At 34.2% G+C, this 17,386-nt stretch overlaps 1 protein-coding gene across 18 annotated transcripts in view; it reads left to right on the forward strand.

Annotated features, from left to right (window-relative positions):
* VPS13B (vacuolar protein sorting 13 homolog B) overlaps positions 1-17,386 on the forward strand; it is a 777,317-nt gene that overhangs the window by 507,542 nt on the left and 252,389 nt on the right. For all 18 annotated transcript variants that reach the window (XR_011543460.1, XR_011543461.1, XR_011543462.1 and 15 more), the window contains 2 exons: positions 2,646-2,772; positions 4,832-4,975. Coding sequence is in view for 14 of the 18 variants with exons in the window: in XM_070631834.1 (XP_070487935.1) it covers positions 2,646-2,772; positions 4,832-4,975 (271 nt within the window). In the remaining 4 variants the exon portion in view is untranslated. The remainder of the gene's footprint in view (positions 1-2,645; positions 2,773-4,831; positions 4,976-17,386) is intronic.

Genomic DNA, 17,386 nt, shown 5'->3' on the forward strand with positions numbered 1-17,386 from the left:
TCTGTTCTCACATTTTGGAATGCCAATTAAATGTCAGACTTGCCCTTCTGTGTCTCATTTCTTTTAAACTTTCCATTTTAAAATTCACTTCTAGGAATTTTCTCAAATCTGTATTCCAAGTTTACTTATTTTTTATTAAGGTGTATCTAAAATGTTGTTTATCCAACTATTATGCACTTCAATTTTAGTAACTATATTTTTCATTTCTAGAAGTTCTGTGTGTTTTTATTCCAATCTATATGTCTTTAATGGTTTTAAACAAATTTATTATATTGTCCATATGTGGTATTCCCATTATCCAAACTTCTTGGTAATGATTTCTATAATGGAGTTGAACTCTCCTCTTGCTAATAAAGAATTATTTCGGGGGGAGGGTAATATAAAATAATCTGTGCTTAGGAGCTTGTCTTCTGTGGTCTTTGTCCCTGAGAATGCCACAGGGTTATGAAAGGTCTGTTGCAACTTTTATATAAGTCAAAATGGTTATTTCTAGACCATCACAGGTAATATAAATTATAGCTACCAAACACACAAAGGGGGATTTCTCATTATTTTAAATTTTCCAAGGAGATCTCTGTTTTTTGAACTAGCTCCCTTGCCAAGACAGACAAACTTTCTTGTTCTTCCGCTTTGCAGATAGGAAGATGTTTTTCCAGCCGTTTAACGGCCCCAGATCTAGGTAGGCAGCTCATTTCAACATCCTTCTCTATCAGGGGTATAAGGATTAGCTTGCTGTCTCAGTATCTTAAAAATCAATTCCCTTGGTTTACTGAGAGTGGCTAAGACCCTGAAATCATTAATAGTGTCAGTTAATACTTTGAGTTTTACTTCCTTCTTTTGTTATTTTAAACCGTAGACTATTATCTAGTAAAATATTGGCAGAATTTAGTTCTTGTTGTAGCTATTTCTTCAATGTTTATTTTTTCTTTCTTTTGAATTCATCCTTGGAAATATTTGAATCTACAAAAAATTTTAATGGTTTTAACAGTACGTATCATCACCCCAAGTGCTATTCAGAGCTAATACGAAAGAAAAGTTAGCAGTATGTACCAGATAAGTTATAAGTTTATAGTACTGTTGACTTATTAATTTTTTTTTTAATTTCTAAGGTCATAGAGCTTTCACATGTGGTGTTATTGATTTAATTCATCACATAATGGGGAAAGAATATGATATGGATGAGTGCTTTTTTTTCCCCATCAGTGCTTTAGTTAATGTTTTCTTTTATTTGGTTCCCTGCCATCTTTTCCATTTTAAGGTATTTTTAAGACATCATATATTTTAGCACTCCCTATGAGAGCATATGAGATGTTACATGTTTCTCACATTGGTCATTTTATGGAATTTGAGCTATTAGGCTGTAATTATGGTCTCTCTTAGGATCTCAGCCCTTCCTCTGTATTCATAGATTTTAATACTTCTTCCTCTTACCCTCTATTCACCAGATCTCTTAATTCTTTAAAATTGACTTTCTTGAAATCCAATACTTACGTGTCACAGATGATCCAATTTGCTTTTTTGGCAGACACCATGTAAAGCTCTGCTCATTACAAAGTTCAGCAAAAGATATTAGTACTCACTGGACTACTCTGGTAAACAGGGATATAGAAAGTCTTGAGTTTTATCTGGGCTTCTTGATGAGATAACTTATGCCAATTTTCTGATCTCAACTTTATCATTTTAGAATATAAGGGATTAATAGGGACATATTTATAAGGAATATTAAATTAATGGTTCCAAGAAACTTTTGAGGTATAGCTTGCTAGTAAAGCATAGAACCATATTATTTTATAAAATGAAACTAAGAATGTGGATAATAGACTTGAAGATTTGCACTAGCACAAGCTTTGACTTCTCTCTGATGTTTCCCAATTTCATCTTCTACCATGTATGCAATATGTCCTCTGAAATTATTAGCAATTAGCAACTTTGAATGTAGAGTAGAAATATTATGCTAAATAGCTGCTCAAAGGTGAGAATGTATAAAGAAGAATTAAAGTAGAGGCCAAATGCTGCTCTGGTATCAACTTGTCCCGGAGGCCCAATTCTGGAACCTTTGTTCCCACTGGGTAGCCTTAGCCCTGTCCTGAACCTCATTTCCCCATAGGTAATGTGGGGCTAGTAATGATCCTTACTTCACATACAGGGTTTTGTGAAGAAGCATTCAGTATTAAAGTCACAAAAGCCATTTCACTAACTATAAAGACAGTACATTTGTGAACCTAATGAGATTGGAAAAATGTCGATTGTCAAGTAGAAGGTCAGAAATATTAGAGATAGAAAATTAAAAATTATCACAAAATAGTAAAATTATTGTTGGTAACAAAAGAGATACTAAACTATTTACGAGAACAAAAGGAATTAAAAACAGACAAAGTAATTTGTTGGAAGGTCCCTAGGATGCTACTAATATGAAATGGATTAATTACATCTGAATTTCTCAGTGATGTTTTTGCTATCTTCCAGAAATCTGAAGTTAAGAGCTAAAGTTACGAAATTATGACTGTAAATGTACAAATAGGCACTCTCAAAGTAATAATGTAATTTTGTCATACCTGTTTGTAGTACAAAGATTTGTACAAATTTAATGAAAATTATCCTTGAAAAAAATGAACTGGCTAATAATTTTGTACTTTATATTTTAGCATACGGCGACATCAAGAAAGAAGAGCAATTTTGACTCCCATTTTAACAGATTTTTCTGTCCGAATAACTGGAGCACCTGCCATCACTTTCACCAAAATAATTTCTCCAGAAAATCTGCAGACTGAGGTTAGAATTTAATTTAAGTTTCATTTTGGTCTAAATAATGGAGCACCTTCTCTTTGTATGTTAGGGGTTGTCATAGTTTCGGTGCACAGGTTATCAAGTTAGTTTATTATTAATAAGTTACTATTATAACTAATAATTCAGCACTTTCCAGTATTGTTCAGTTTTTGCTTTTCATGTGATACTGCATTTAATCCTCATAATAATCCTATTAGCTTCTCCTACTATCCTCATTTTATAGATGAGGAAACTGAAACATGAAGAGGCTAACCCAAATAACTTGTCCAAATTTTCACAAGTAGTAAGTACCATGGTAGGGACCCAACTGGTCTGGCTCCAGACGATACACTCCTAACCTCTAAAACCTCTTTATAATGAAAGCAACAATAATACTCACAGTTCTCATGTGGATTACCTTACATAGAGAGTTCTACGTAGATTACCTTATTTAGTCTTCACAACATCATTGTGAGATGGATATCATTAGTAGCCATATTTTATAGTTGAGGAAACTGAGATGAAAAGAGATTAAGTAACTTGACCAATGTTACTGGCCAGTTTCTAGTGGTTCCAGGTTTCAAGTCTGATCACTATGGTATTCTGCCTCCATGCCTGCCTAGAATAGAAATGTAATAATAATGTGGTCCATCATTACTTAAAAATTATTCTTCATGGAAATTTATTATGCTAAAAATCACAAACTTTTTTTATTATTCACAGAGTTATAGGCGGTTGTTATGAAAAGTTCAGAAAAATTAGGTAAAGATTAATGTATTAATCCAATCTGATAAAACTTTACATTCCTTCTCTGAATTTTTAAAAAACAGTGTTTTTGTATTTGTTATCTTATTTGATGTTTATAATAACCCTATAGGGAAAGTTAGGTTAGGCGTGGTATCTTAGATATCCACAAAAGGTGTATAAAAATTGTCTACTAATATCTTACAGTTACTTAGTAACACAATTGGTTTAAAATACACATATATATTCCTTTTCATCGTTACTTGAGGAATAAAATAAGAATTCTACCTATCACGAGTAAGTTCAGGGAACTTGTTGGGGAAAAGTTATTTATCCAAAAAATAAGGATAATCATTTCCAACATGCTGTTCTTTATGGCTTTATTAAAAGCTGCTCTAAGCTTTGTAGTTAGTATTTGGACCAGTCGTAAGTCTCCTTAAATCCATTCCCTTGGATGACGAGGAGAAGGTTTGTTGGACGTTTCAAAGCATTTGAACATTGTCCACATGAGCTTCACGACAAGAGGCAGGACTTCTGCTTATTAAGTGAAGCTTCTGGATTGTTTTTTATCTCTGTTTTGCTTCTCTGAGTGGTTTTCCAACATGAGTGTTCAAGTGACTCAGTTATGCAGAACAGCACCAGTTAAGTAGTGGACATCTACCTAATGCTGCCAAGATTTTAGCAGTTTGAAGAAGTGAAATTAATTAGTCTAGCTATCTTTGGCTTCAGCACTCTAGTTTGTCATAAATCATTTGGAGTATGTCCTCTGGAGAATACTCAGGCCACACCACTTGTGATTGTAATTGCCTGCCTAGAGTTGCCTGTTTCCATCTGTCTGCACAACTAGATTGTAACCTCCTTAAGAGCGTCCTTTAAGGCCAACCTTATTCTTTGTGATATTCCTAGCACTCTAGTGCATGGTACTTAGAAGATGCTCAGTAAATATTTATTAGTTTAAATGAGTGATCAAGATAATGTTAAAGAATTACATCATCCCGTACATATTGAAACAATGATAGTAGTTTGAGATATACAAAAGCCAAATATATATGAAATGGTGAAAAATTCTTACTGTTAATTTGTTGCTCTGTAGCTAGCACATGGCCTGGTGCACAACAGGCCCTCATAAATGTTTATTAAATGAATCCATAAAACTATGTCGAGGGGCTGTGCTCACCATTTCTGCTATTCTCATTAACATATGAACTTGAGTCTCAGGAGAATTCATCGACATAGTAAAGGTCAAATAAGTAAGAATGATAATTATTGTCTAATGGCTATCATGTTTCTTTATCTGTATTCAACCTTTTTTCCCTTTCAGGAGATTTTAGTGTGTGGCCATTCCTTGGAAGTGAATATAACCACAAACCTGGACTTCTTCCTAAGTGTGGCTCAAGTTCAACTCTTACATCAGTTAATAGTAGCAAACATGACTGGACTGGAACCATCAAGCAAGGCCACAGAGGTAACTATTACCTGATTTTGATTAGGCTTGCTGCATTAGTGCCAACTTCACATTCATTATAGGAAAACCATAGTTAAATTAAATGCTTTTTGCTAGTTATTCTACATTTAATTTTGTTCAAAGTATGGTCATAAGTCATTTTGGATTGGTGTTCTTTATTTTTGAAATTTCTTTGGTCTCTTTTCCTATAATTTATCATGCACCTTTGCAAAACTGCTGTAGCCTACCCTCAGAAAAGCCTCTGTTAAAAACATGATTTTATTAGCCTGCTGCAATTTTTAAAGTAATGCAAGAAACCTGGTCTAGCTTTCACTTAGTTACTTAACAGGGATAGGGCCTCTTTTGAAAGTGAACTTTGTAAGAGTACTATGGGGATATCTTCAATAAATAACTTCTAAGGCATTCGTTTCCCATGCTCAGTGAAGAATGGACACAACTGTAAAGTTGAATGACTGCCTAGAATTTTAATTTTAATCCAGTGTTCACTGGAAGCCTGCATTGTAACTACAAAGCATGTCAGCGTGAAACAAAGAAAGCTGCTTGTTAGATGCTTCTCAAGATATGTTTTCTTTGCTTGTTGTTTTCCTACTTCTGTAAACGTATCTGTACTTAGAGTAAACCTTTTATAAAAACTCAAGTAAAGAAACCATTTATCTATGAAAACGACGTTGCTTTTATTTTGTCCTGAGTTATGCAGAAGACTCTAAGTTCTGTTTATTGAGAAGGAAGAGATATTCACTGAGAGCCACTTGATGATAGGCAGTGTGCCAGGTATTTTTATGTAAGTTAACTCATATATCTTCAAGCATGTTATCACAACAGCCCTGTGAAGTAGATATGGGAATTAACACCATTTTACAGATTAGGATCTTTGGGCTCTCAGAGATGGTAAGTGACCTGCCTGAAATCGTATATATATATCTAAAAAATGGTGGATCTGGGATTTTAAGTTTTTCAAGTCAATGCTCTTTCCATTCTGCCACAGTTCATGTGCCATAACTTTTACAATAGTTTCTCAATCTTCTTTATTTTAAAAAAATTATTTAAAAATGATAAAGCTCTTAACTTTCATAAATGAAGATCCTCTAACTAGCTATCTTTTACCATCCATGATTTCTGTTTGCTCAGTATCTTTTTTAAAAGGACTATAGAGGGGCTGGCCCCGTGGCCAAGTGGTGGGTTCGCGCACTCCGCTGCAGGCGGCCCAGTGTTTCGTTGGTTCGAATCCTGGGCGCGGACATGGCACTGCTCATCAGGCCACGCTGAGGCAGCGTCCCGCATGCCACAACTAGAAGGACCCACAACGAAGAACATACAACTATGTACTGGGGGGCTTTGGGGAGAAAAGGGAAAAAAAAATAAAATCTTTAAAAGGACTATAGAGCTATATAGTCTCCAAAATATCATCTTTTTCCCAATATACTTTAGACAATTCATAAGAATACAATTATGTGACATAAAAATAAGCACAGCAAAAAATAATTCCCCATGGCATTTTCGATGAAGTCCTTGGAGTAAGTTGGGTTGGAAACAGTATTTTACATTCCTATATTATTTGTGCCAATTTTATGAATCTCTCACCTCACTGAAATCTAAATCATAGATTTCTGGTGCATTTTAGGAATTTATACAACTTAGCAAATTGATTGTTAACTATTTACCTACCTACTTCTAATGCCTATTAGTAGGAGCTGATTTCAGTAAATAAAGGGACACTCAGAGTTAGATTACTAACAACCCCTACCTGAATGTTGAGTGATCCCTCAGAGTTCCATAAATGAGCTAGGCACTGTTTTTGCTGTTTTAAAAAATGTGTCTGCGACCCTTTGTTTCTTCTTGGAGATGATATTAACAGTATACACAATACGCTGAAAAATGGTTAAGATGGTAAATTTTATTTTATGTGCAATTTACCACAATTTAAAAAAAACAGTACAGATTCTAATGAGGGAGGACAATTTGGCCCTATCCCCAGCCTCAGTGAGGTATGTCTGTGAAAATTTCAGTATTACAAAAAGACCATCAGTGAACTGGAGGAATAATTTTCCATTCATAAATGATTAGCAGAACTTACATCTGATAGTCTAAGAACATAAAGACATTTTAACTGTAGAATATGCTGCTTATAATAAGTCATGATATATTTGGAAATAGCTGGTTACCTTTATTCATTTATTTATTTTTAATTGAAGTATAATTTACATACAATATTATATTAGTTTCAGGTCTACATTACAAAATGATCACCACGATAAGTCTAGTTACTATCTTTCACCAAACAAAGTTGTTATAATATTATTGATTATATTCCTTATGCTGTACATTGCATCCCCATGACTTATTTATTTTATAACTAGAAGTTTGTGCGTCTTAATCCCTTTCACTTGTGGTTATCTTTAAAGCAATCACACTGCTATAATTTTGTTTTAATTCTATTTGAGAATTTAAAGAATAGAAAAATTGAATATGGCTCAGTTATTGGGGAAGTGGAGGAAGGGGTATGTGTTATTTAAAAATGTATATTCTGACATTATGAATAACTACTATTTCATAAGAATGATAATAATGGAAATCCCATTCATCAGGAATCTAGAAAGAACTCTGAATTACAGACCAGTAAATGTCATATCTGTTCTAAGCCTACCATCTGACTTATTGATGGCAGTAGGTATGTAACATATTTCAATAAGAAGACATCATATATATTTATTGCTATCTTTTGAGGGTGTTAGTATTTTTTTAAGAATTTATTTTTTTAGACCAGTTTTAGGTGTACAACAAAATTGAGAGGAGGGTATAGAGATTTCCCAAATACCCTTTGTCCCAACACGTGCATATCTCCCCCGTTATCAACATCACTCACCAGAATGGTACATTTTTTACCAAAGATGAATCTATATTAACACGTCATAATCATCTAAAGTCCATACTTTACCTTGGGGTTCACTTTTGGTGTATATTCTATGGGTTTGGACAAATGTATAATGATATATCCCTCGTAACAATATCATACAAAGTATTTTTACTGTCCTAGAAATCCTCTGTGCTCTGCCTATTCATCTCCCCCTACTCTCCACCCCTGGCAACTAATGATCTTGTTACTGTCTTCTTATTTGTGCCTTTTCCGGAATGTCATACAGTTGGAATCATATAGTATGTAGCCTTTTCCGATTGGTTTCTTTCACTTAGTAATATGCCCTTAATATTTCTCCATAGCTTTTCATGGCTTGATAGCTCATTTCTTTTTAGCACTGAATAACATTCCATTGTCTGGATGTACCAGTTTTTTATCCATTCACATACTGAAGGACATCTTGCTTGCTTCCAAGTTTTGCCAATTATGAATAAAGCTGCTTTAAACATCCATGTGCAGATTTTTGTGTACGTATAAGTTTTCAGTTCCTTTGGGAAAACACCAAGGAGTGTGATTGCTGGATCATATGGTAAGCGTTTGTTTAGTTTTGTAAGAAACTACCAAACTGTCTTCGAAACTGGCTTGTACCGTTTTGCATTCCCACCAGCAATGAATGAGAGTTCCTGTTGCTCCACATCTGCTAGCAATTGGTGTTGTCAGTGTCCAGATTTTAGCCATTCTAATAGATGTGTAATGGTATCTCTTGTTTTAATTTGCATTTCCCTGATGCCATATGATTTGGAGCATCTTTTCACATGCTTATTTGCCTTCAGTATATCTTCTTTGGTGAGGTGCTATAAAGGTCTTTGGCCCATTTTTTTAATCGGGTTGTTTGTTTCCTTATGGTTGAGTCTTAAGAGTTCTTTGTATATTTTGGACAGACAACATTCCTTTATCAAATGTGTCTTTTGCAAATATTTTCTCCCAGTCTTGTCTTCTAATTCTCTTGATACGTCTTTCGCAGAAGTTTTTAATTTCAGTAGTGAAGTCCAGTTTATCAGTTATTTCTTTCATTGATCATGTCTTTGGTGTTGTATCTGAAAAGGCATCATCATATCAGATTATCTAGGTTTTGTCCTATGTTATCTTCTCAGAGTTTTATAGCTTTGTGTTTTACATTTAAGTCAATGGTCCATTTTGAGTTCATTTTGGTGAAGGGGGTAAAGTCTATGTGTAGATACATTTTTTTTTGCATGTGGGTATCCAGTTGTTCCAGCACCATTTGTTGAAGAGACTGTCTTTTGCTTCATTCTATTCCCTTTGCTCCTTTGTCAAAGATAGTTAACTGTATTTATGCGGGTCTATTTCTGGGCTCTCTGTTGTGTTCCATTTATCTATTTCTCTGTTCTGTCTCCAGTACCACACTGTCTTGATTACTATAGCATTATAGTAACTCCAGAAATCTGGTAATGTCAGTCCTCCAGCTTCGTTCTTCTCCTTCAATGTTGTATAGGCTATCCTGGGTCTTTTGCCACTTCCTATAAACTTTAGATTTCATTTGGCAATATCCATTAAATAATATCCTGGGATTTTGATTGGGATTGAATTGAATCCACAGATCAAATTGGAAAGAAGTGACGTCTTAACAATATTGTGTCTTCCTGTCCCTAAACATAGAATAGCTTTCCATTTATTTAGTTCTTCTTTGAGTCTATTCATCAGAATTTTGTAGTTTTCCTTACGTAGATCTTGTACATATTTTGTTAGATTTATGTATTTCTTTTTTTGGTGTGCTAATGTAAATGGTATTGTGTTTTTAATTTCAAATTCAACTCCTTCATTGTTGGTATATAGGAAAGCAATTGACTTTTGTATATTAACTTTATATCCTGCAACCTTGCTATAATTTCTTATTCATTCCAGGAGTTTTTATGTCGATTCTTTCAGATTTTCTATGTAGGCAGTCATGTCATCTGTGAACAAAGATAGTTTCATGTCTTCGTTCTCAATATGTATACTTTTATTTCCTTTGCTTGACTTACTGTATCAGCAAGGACTTTCAGTATGTTGTTAAAAACTAGTGGTGGGAGAGGACATCCTTGCCTTCTACCTGATTTTAGTGGGGCAGCTTTGAGTTTTTCACTGTAGATTTTTTGTAGATGATGTTTATCAAGCTGAGTAAGTTCCCCTCTATTCCTGGTTTACTGAGGGTTATTTTCATGAATGGGTTTGGATTTTGTCAAATGCTTTTTCTGCATCTATTGATAAGACCATGTAATTTTTCTCTTTTAGTCTCTTGATGTGATGGTTACTTTAATTGATATTTGAATGTTAAATCAGCCTTGCATGCATGGAATAAATCCCACTTGGTAGTGGTGTATAATTCTTTTTATACATTTTGGATTATATTTACTAGTATTTTGTTAAATATTTTTCATTTATGTTCATGAAGGATATTTGTCTGTAGTTTCCTTTTCTTTTTTTTAATTTGTTTTTATTTTTCATTGTGGTAACATTTGTTTATAACATTGTTTAAATTTCAGGAGTACATCATTATATTTCGATTTCTGTCTAGATTACATCATGTTTACCACCCAAAGACTAATTACAATCGATCATCAAACTCATGTGCCTAATCAGGCCTTTCACTTCCTCCCCCTCCTTCCCCTCTGGTAACTACCAATCCAATCTCGCTCTTTATGTGATTGTTTGTACTTGTTTTAATCTTCTACTTATGAATGAGATCACACGGTATTTGACTTTCTCCCTCTGACTTGTGTCGCTTAGCATAATACTCTGGAGGTCCATCCATGTTGTCACAAGTGGCTGGATTTCCTCATTTCTTATGGCTAATATTCCATTGTATTATATATACCACATCTTCTTTATCCATTAGTCCCCTGATGGGCATCTAGGTTGCTTCCAAGTCTTGGCTATTGTGAATAATGCTGTGATGAACATAAGGATGCATGTATCTTTACAGATTCGTATTTTCATGTTCTTTGGATACATAACCAGCAGTGGAATAGCTGGATCGTATAGTAGTTCTATTCTTAAATTTTTGAGAATAGTGTTTTCCATAGTGGCTGCACCAATTTGCACTCCCACCAGCAGTGCCTGAGAGTTCCCTTCTCTCCACATCCTCTCCAACACTTGTTTCCTGTCTTGGTAATTGTAGGCATTCTGATGGGAGTGAGGTGATACCTCATTGTAGTTTTGATTTGCATTTCCCTGATAGTCGATGATGTTGAATATCTCTTCATGTGCCTGTTGGCCATCTGTATATCTTCTTTGGAGAAATGTCTGTTCAGATCTTTTGCCCATTTTTTAATTGGGTTGTTAGTTTTTTTGTTGTTGTTGAGATATATGAGTTCTTTGTATATTTTGGATATTAACCACTTATAAGATATATGGTTTCTTCTAAAAGGTTCATGGTTTCAGGTCTTACATTCAAGTATTTAATGCATTTTGAGTTAATTTGTGTATATGGTGTAAGATAATGGTCTACTTTCATTCTTTTGTACGTGGTGTCCAGTTTTCCCAACACCATTTATCGAAGGGATCTTCCTTTCTCCATTGTATGTTCTTGGCTCCCTTGTCAAAAATTAGCTGTCCATAGATCTGTGGGTTTGTTTCTGGGCTTTCGATTCTGTTCCATTGATCTGTGTGTCTGTTTTTGTGCCAGTACCATGGTGTTTTGGTTACTGTGGCTTTGTAGTATATTTTGAAATCACGGAGTGTGATACCTCCAGCTTTGTTCTTTAGGATTCCTTTGGCTATTTGGGCTCTTTTGTTGTTCTATATAAATTTTGGGATTCTTTGTTCTGTTTCTGTGAAAAATGTTGTTGGAACTTTGATAGGGATTGCATTGAATCTATAGATTGCTTTAGGAAGTATGGACATTATAACTATGTTAGTTTGTCCAATCCAAGAGCACAGAATCTCTTTCCATTTCTTTGTGTCTTCTTCAATTTCCTTCAACAATGTTTTAGAGTTTTCAGTGTACAAAACTTTTACCTCTTTGGTTAAGTTTATTCATAGCTATTTTAATCTTTTTGTTACAATTGTAAATGAGATTGTATTCTTAATTTCTCTTTCTGCTACTTCATTGCTAGTGTACAGAAACACAACTGATTTTTGTATGTTGATTTGGTATCCTGCAACTTTACCATATTCATTTATTATTTCTAAAAGTTTTTTAGTGGATTCTTTAGGGTTTTCTATATGTAAAATCCTGTCTTGTGCAAATAGTAACAGGTTCCCTTCTTCCTTTCCAATTTGGATCTCTTTTATTTCTTTTTCTTGCCCAATTGCTTTGGCTAAGCCTTCCAATACTGTGTTAAATAAGAGTGGTGAAAGTGGGCATCCTTGTCTGGTCCTGTTCTTAGCAGGATAGCTTTCAGTTTTTCTCCATTGAGAATGATATTAGCTGTGGGTTTTTCATATATGGCCTTTATTATGTTAAGGTACATTCCTTCCATGCCCATTTTATTCAGACTTTTTATCATAAATGGATGCTTTGTCTTGTCAAATATTTTCTCTGCATCTATTGAGATGATCATATGATTTTTATTCTTCATTTTGTTAATGTGATGTATCACATTGATTGATTCATGGATGTTGAACCATCCCTGCATCCCTTTAATAAATCCCACTTGATCATGGTGTATAATATTTTTAATGTATTAGTGTATTCGATTTGCTGGTATTTTGTTGAAGATTTTTGCATCGTTGTTCATCAGTGATATTTGCCTGTAATTTTCTTTTGTGTGTGTTGTCCTTGTCTGGTTTTGCTATCAGGGTAATGGTAGCTTAGTAGACTGAATTTAGCAAGCCTCCCCTCCTCTTCAATTTTTGGAACAGTTTGAGAAGGATAGGTATTAAGTCTTCTTTGAAAGTTTGGTGGAATTCACCAGGCAAGCAGTCTGTTCCTGGACTTTTATTTTGAGGGAGGTTTTTGATTACTGTTTTGATCTCCTTACCGTTGATTGGTCTATTCACATTCTCTATTTCTTCTTGATTCACTTTCAGAAGGTTGTATGTTTCTAAGGATTTATCCATTTCCTCTAGATTGTTCAATTTGTTGATGTATAACATTTTTTAGTATTCTCTTAAAATCTTTTGTATTTCTGAGGTGTCCATTGTAATTTCTCCTCTTTCATTTCTGATTTTATTTATTTGAGCCTCCTCTCTTTTCTTTCCTGGTGAGTCTAGCTAAAGGTTTGTCAATGTTGTTTATCTTTTCAAAGAACCAGCTCTTGGTTTCATTGATATTTTTCTATTGTTTTATTTGTCTCTGTTTGATTTATTTTTGCTCCGATTTTGTTATTTCCTTCCTTCTACTGATTTTGGGCTTTGTTTGTTCTTTCTCCAGTTTCTTTAGGTGCACTGTTAGATTGTTTACTTGAGGTTTTTCTTGTTTGTTGGAGGTAGGCCTGTATTGTTATAAACTTCCCTCTTAGAACCCCTTTTGCTGTATCTCACAGATTTTGGCATGTCATATTTTCATTTTCATTTGTCTCCAGGTGTTTTTTGATTTCTCCTTTGATTTCTTTGTTGACCCAATCATTCGGTAGCATTTTGTTTAATCTCTACATATTTGTGGCTTTTCTGGTTTTCTTTCTGTAGTTGATTTCTAGTTTCATATCATTGTGGTCACAAAAGAAGCTTGGTATTATTTCAATCTCCTTAAATTTATTGAGACTTGTTTTGTGTCCTAATATGTAATCAGTCCTGGAGAATGTTCCATGTGCATTTGAAAAGAATGTGTATTCTGCAGTTTTTGGATGGAATGTTGTGTGTATATCTATGTAGTTTCCTCTTCTTGTAATGTGTTTCTCCAGTTTTCATGTTAGAGTAATGCTGGCTTCATAAAATGAGTTAGGAAGTATTCCCTCTGCTTCTATCCTCTGCAAGAGATTGTAGAGAATTGTTATAATTTCTTCCTTAAATGTTTGCTAGAATTCACCAGTGAACCTTCTTAGGGCTGACGCTTTCTGTTTTGGCAGGTTATTGATTCATTCAATTTCTTTAATAGATATAGCCCTATTTAGATCCCATATTTCTTCTTGTGTGAGTTTTGTCAGATTGTGTCTTTCAAGGAATTGGGTCCCTTTCCTTGAAATGCTTATCAAAATTGTGGGAATACACTTGTTCATAATATTTATTATCCTTTTAATTTCCATAGGATCTGTAGTAATGTCCTCTCTTTCATTTTTGATATTAGTAATTTGATTTCTTCTTTTTTTTTTTTTTAGTTAACCCAGTTAGAGGCATATCAGTATTATTGATCTTTTGTTGTTGTTGTTGTTGAGTTAGATTGGCCCTGAGCTAACCTATGGTGTCAGTCTTCCTCTTTTTGCTTGAGTAAGATTATCCCTGAGCTAACATCTGTGCCAGTCTTCCTCCATTCTGCATGTGGGATGCTACCACAGCGTGGCTTGATTAGTGCTGTGTAGGTCCATGCCCAGGATCCAAACCCACGATCCTGGGCCTCCAAAGCAGACCACACAAACTTAGTAACTATGCCAACAGGCCAGACCTTATTATTGATTCTTTTAAGGAATCAGCTTTTGTTTTCATTGATTTTCTGTTTTCAGTTTCAATGATTCTCCTCTAATTCTTAGTAGTTCTTTTCTTCTGCTTCCTTTGGATGGTGTCAATATTTTCATACTATCTTTGACAAGGGTTTCATTTGAAAGGTTAATTTTAAAAATTATTCCGGAATGCGATAGGGGGATTTTTGTTAGTACAGGAAACATGTCTACACCATAAGCAAAGGGGAAGGAAGATGGGCAGATCTTTGGAAATGAAAGTGAAAACAATGGAACAAACTAAGGACTATTACTAGACCCATTTAATATTAATTTTAATTATATGGACAACTAACACATAATGAAACTTTCAAGTGCATAGCTAGAATACAAGCACTTCAGGTAACAAAATGACCAGCTGGTGGTTTAGGCACATTGCCTCCCATGTTGATTATAAGTTTCCCAATATTTTTGCTCAGATAAATGTACTCTAGATGGGATAAAGACACTGGATCAAGCAGCATTTATTCGTATTCTTTGATTTTCAGTGTCTCCAAGTACTATGTCTTCTGTGATTGCTGGCTCCCAGAATATTCAGTTCCCCCTTTTACATTAACCTTTTCTTGTTTCTCTATACATATTCTGTTTCTCTATACATGATATGTATAGAGAAAGTAAATAAGAGAAATACACATTTAATAATCAAAAAGCCAAAATGCGTTCCGTATTACAAAGTATATTTCTTTCCATATTCCGTTTTGTAGTTCATGTCTCTATTACAACATCTGGCTCTATAGTTTGAGTACAACAGGAATGTCATTTGGATTTCTTACATCTTAGTTCCCTGTCATTTACATGAGGTGGGAGTCACCCTCCTAGATAACTTCATACTCAAATCCAAATGTACAATTCTAACTTCTCTCCAAAAATAGAGTTCCACTACTCATCCTTGATTTCTTTCCCAGTGTTGAGCAGGGCTGTGGTGATTGACACAGTTGGTTTATTCTTTAGAAGATTCTTTACCTTCTTACAAGATGGTCTTGGTTCCATAAAGCCCAATTATATGAAAGTAGTTATTCATAATATAATCATAACGTTCATGCAATAAGAATTAACAAGAGAGATAGTTTAGTTACATGTACTAATAAATGTCAGGAAACTTTTGAAAGAGAATGTGAATAAATAAAGAGTTAAGGAGTTTTAATTTGTGTAAGTTTGTTTATGGGGTAATCATGCAAGCCACTTTTATATGATAAGAAAAGAAAACTAAAAATCATTGTAAGTTGTCCTACAGCTATTGGTATGCAGAACATTATAAGGAATTGTTCAAAAACAAAACAAGCAAGAAATCCTACCTTTGTATCATTTTATTTCAGTTGCAGTCACACAAAAAAATACAATATAAAGAATGATAATTTGTGTAAAATTTTTAAAGTATGAGTGATTTAAACTGAGAATATTAAAGGTGAGCAATTTGTCTGAAATCTGTAAAATCATAAACAATATAGATAACATACTAAAACTAGCCTGTTAACTTGAAATGGTTAATTTGTTTTTTATAATGTAATTTTATCTTTATCAAAGTAATACATGAATTTTAACAACCAAATGTTGCTAATGTTGTTCAACTAAATATATCAAAATAGTATCAGTCCTCTAATACTCCCGCCTAATTCTACCCAGCCATTGCTGCTTCTGGGAGTTAACGCCATACTTCTGAGTGAAATGAATAGACTACTCTCTCTTGATTTATTTATTTTATTATTACCTATTAACTTGATATTTATTGTAGATGAGGATTCCATCTCTTTTACACTTCCCTTCCACTCATTCATGTGTCATTTTTTTTTTCTTTTTGGGGGGCAGAAAGATTGGCCCTGAGCTAACATCTGTTGCCAGTCTTCCTCTTTTTGCTTGAGGAAGATTGTCCCTGAGCTAACATCCATGCCAGTCTTCCTCTATTTTGTATGTGGGACATCACTACAGCATGGCTTGGTGAGCAGTGTGTAGATCCACACCTGTGATGCGAACCCACGAACCTCTGGGTGCCAAAGTGGAGCATGCGAACTTAACCACTACCACCAGGCCAGCTCCTTGTATCATATTTTTTAAGTCAATATAAATTGTTTTCATTATAAAGACTGTGTAAATATTGTTCATTGCTTAGTCAGGTAATATGTGATTATATTTCCTGTCTTTTATACTCTTGCTTTTCCTGAAGTTAATCATTGCCACATTCTTTATTTGCTCAGTTTCTTTTTAATCTCTACTGCTTCTCTCTTTCTCTCTACCTCATTTTCAATGCCTACCAATGACTCTACATAATACCCAGCAATTTAATTTTTCACACTTTGAAACTTATAAAATAATGTCAACTCTATTTTTCACCTCGGAACCGTTTTTCCTCATATCTTCTTTTAGCCTTCTCTAGTCTCGACTGATGGGTAGGTTTCTAGACCTGTTGCACACTTGACACAAAAGAGCCAGATGAAAGAATATTGTGATTTTTGAGGTTAATGTAAAGAGTGTTGGAGAAATTAGAGGATATCAAGTTAAGTAGTGTTTTTTAATCAATATAAATTCGTAAAATTTTCAATATCTTTGTCCTACCATTCTAAAATACTAAGGATTTTGAGTTCCTATATAGAAATAGTATAAGAGTATAGGAAAATGTTGTAATAGTGTTTATTATACATGACTATTATAGTGTGCTTGGGTGTTTTTACAGTTTGCTATGAAATAGAATAGAATATGTTGTATTTTATTGCTATGAACTGTGATTGAGTGTGTGCCCTATGGAGCAGTGGTGGAGGTTGTTTTTTTTGGTGATATTATTATTTTTTAGCTTGGAAATAATCTCCTTTGGAATTGTGCTTCATTTTAGGAATGGAAATTCTTGTTTTTAGTTGATGGTGAAAAATTCTTGCAGGGCATATGTGACTAACCTAAGGATTGCTACAAATAATTGGAACTAGGAACTTGAGAGTAAAGAAGAGGGGAAGGGACTTTAAGTCATGGTGTAGT

This window comes from Equus przewalskii, chromosome 8 (genome assembly GCF_037783145.1).
Source record: "Equus przewalskii isolate Varuska chromosome 8, EquPr2, whole genome shotgun sequence".
NCBI classification, from domain to species: domain Eukaryota; kingdom Metazoa; phylum Chordata; class Mammalia; order Perissodactyla; family Equidae; genus Equus; species Equus przewalskii.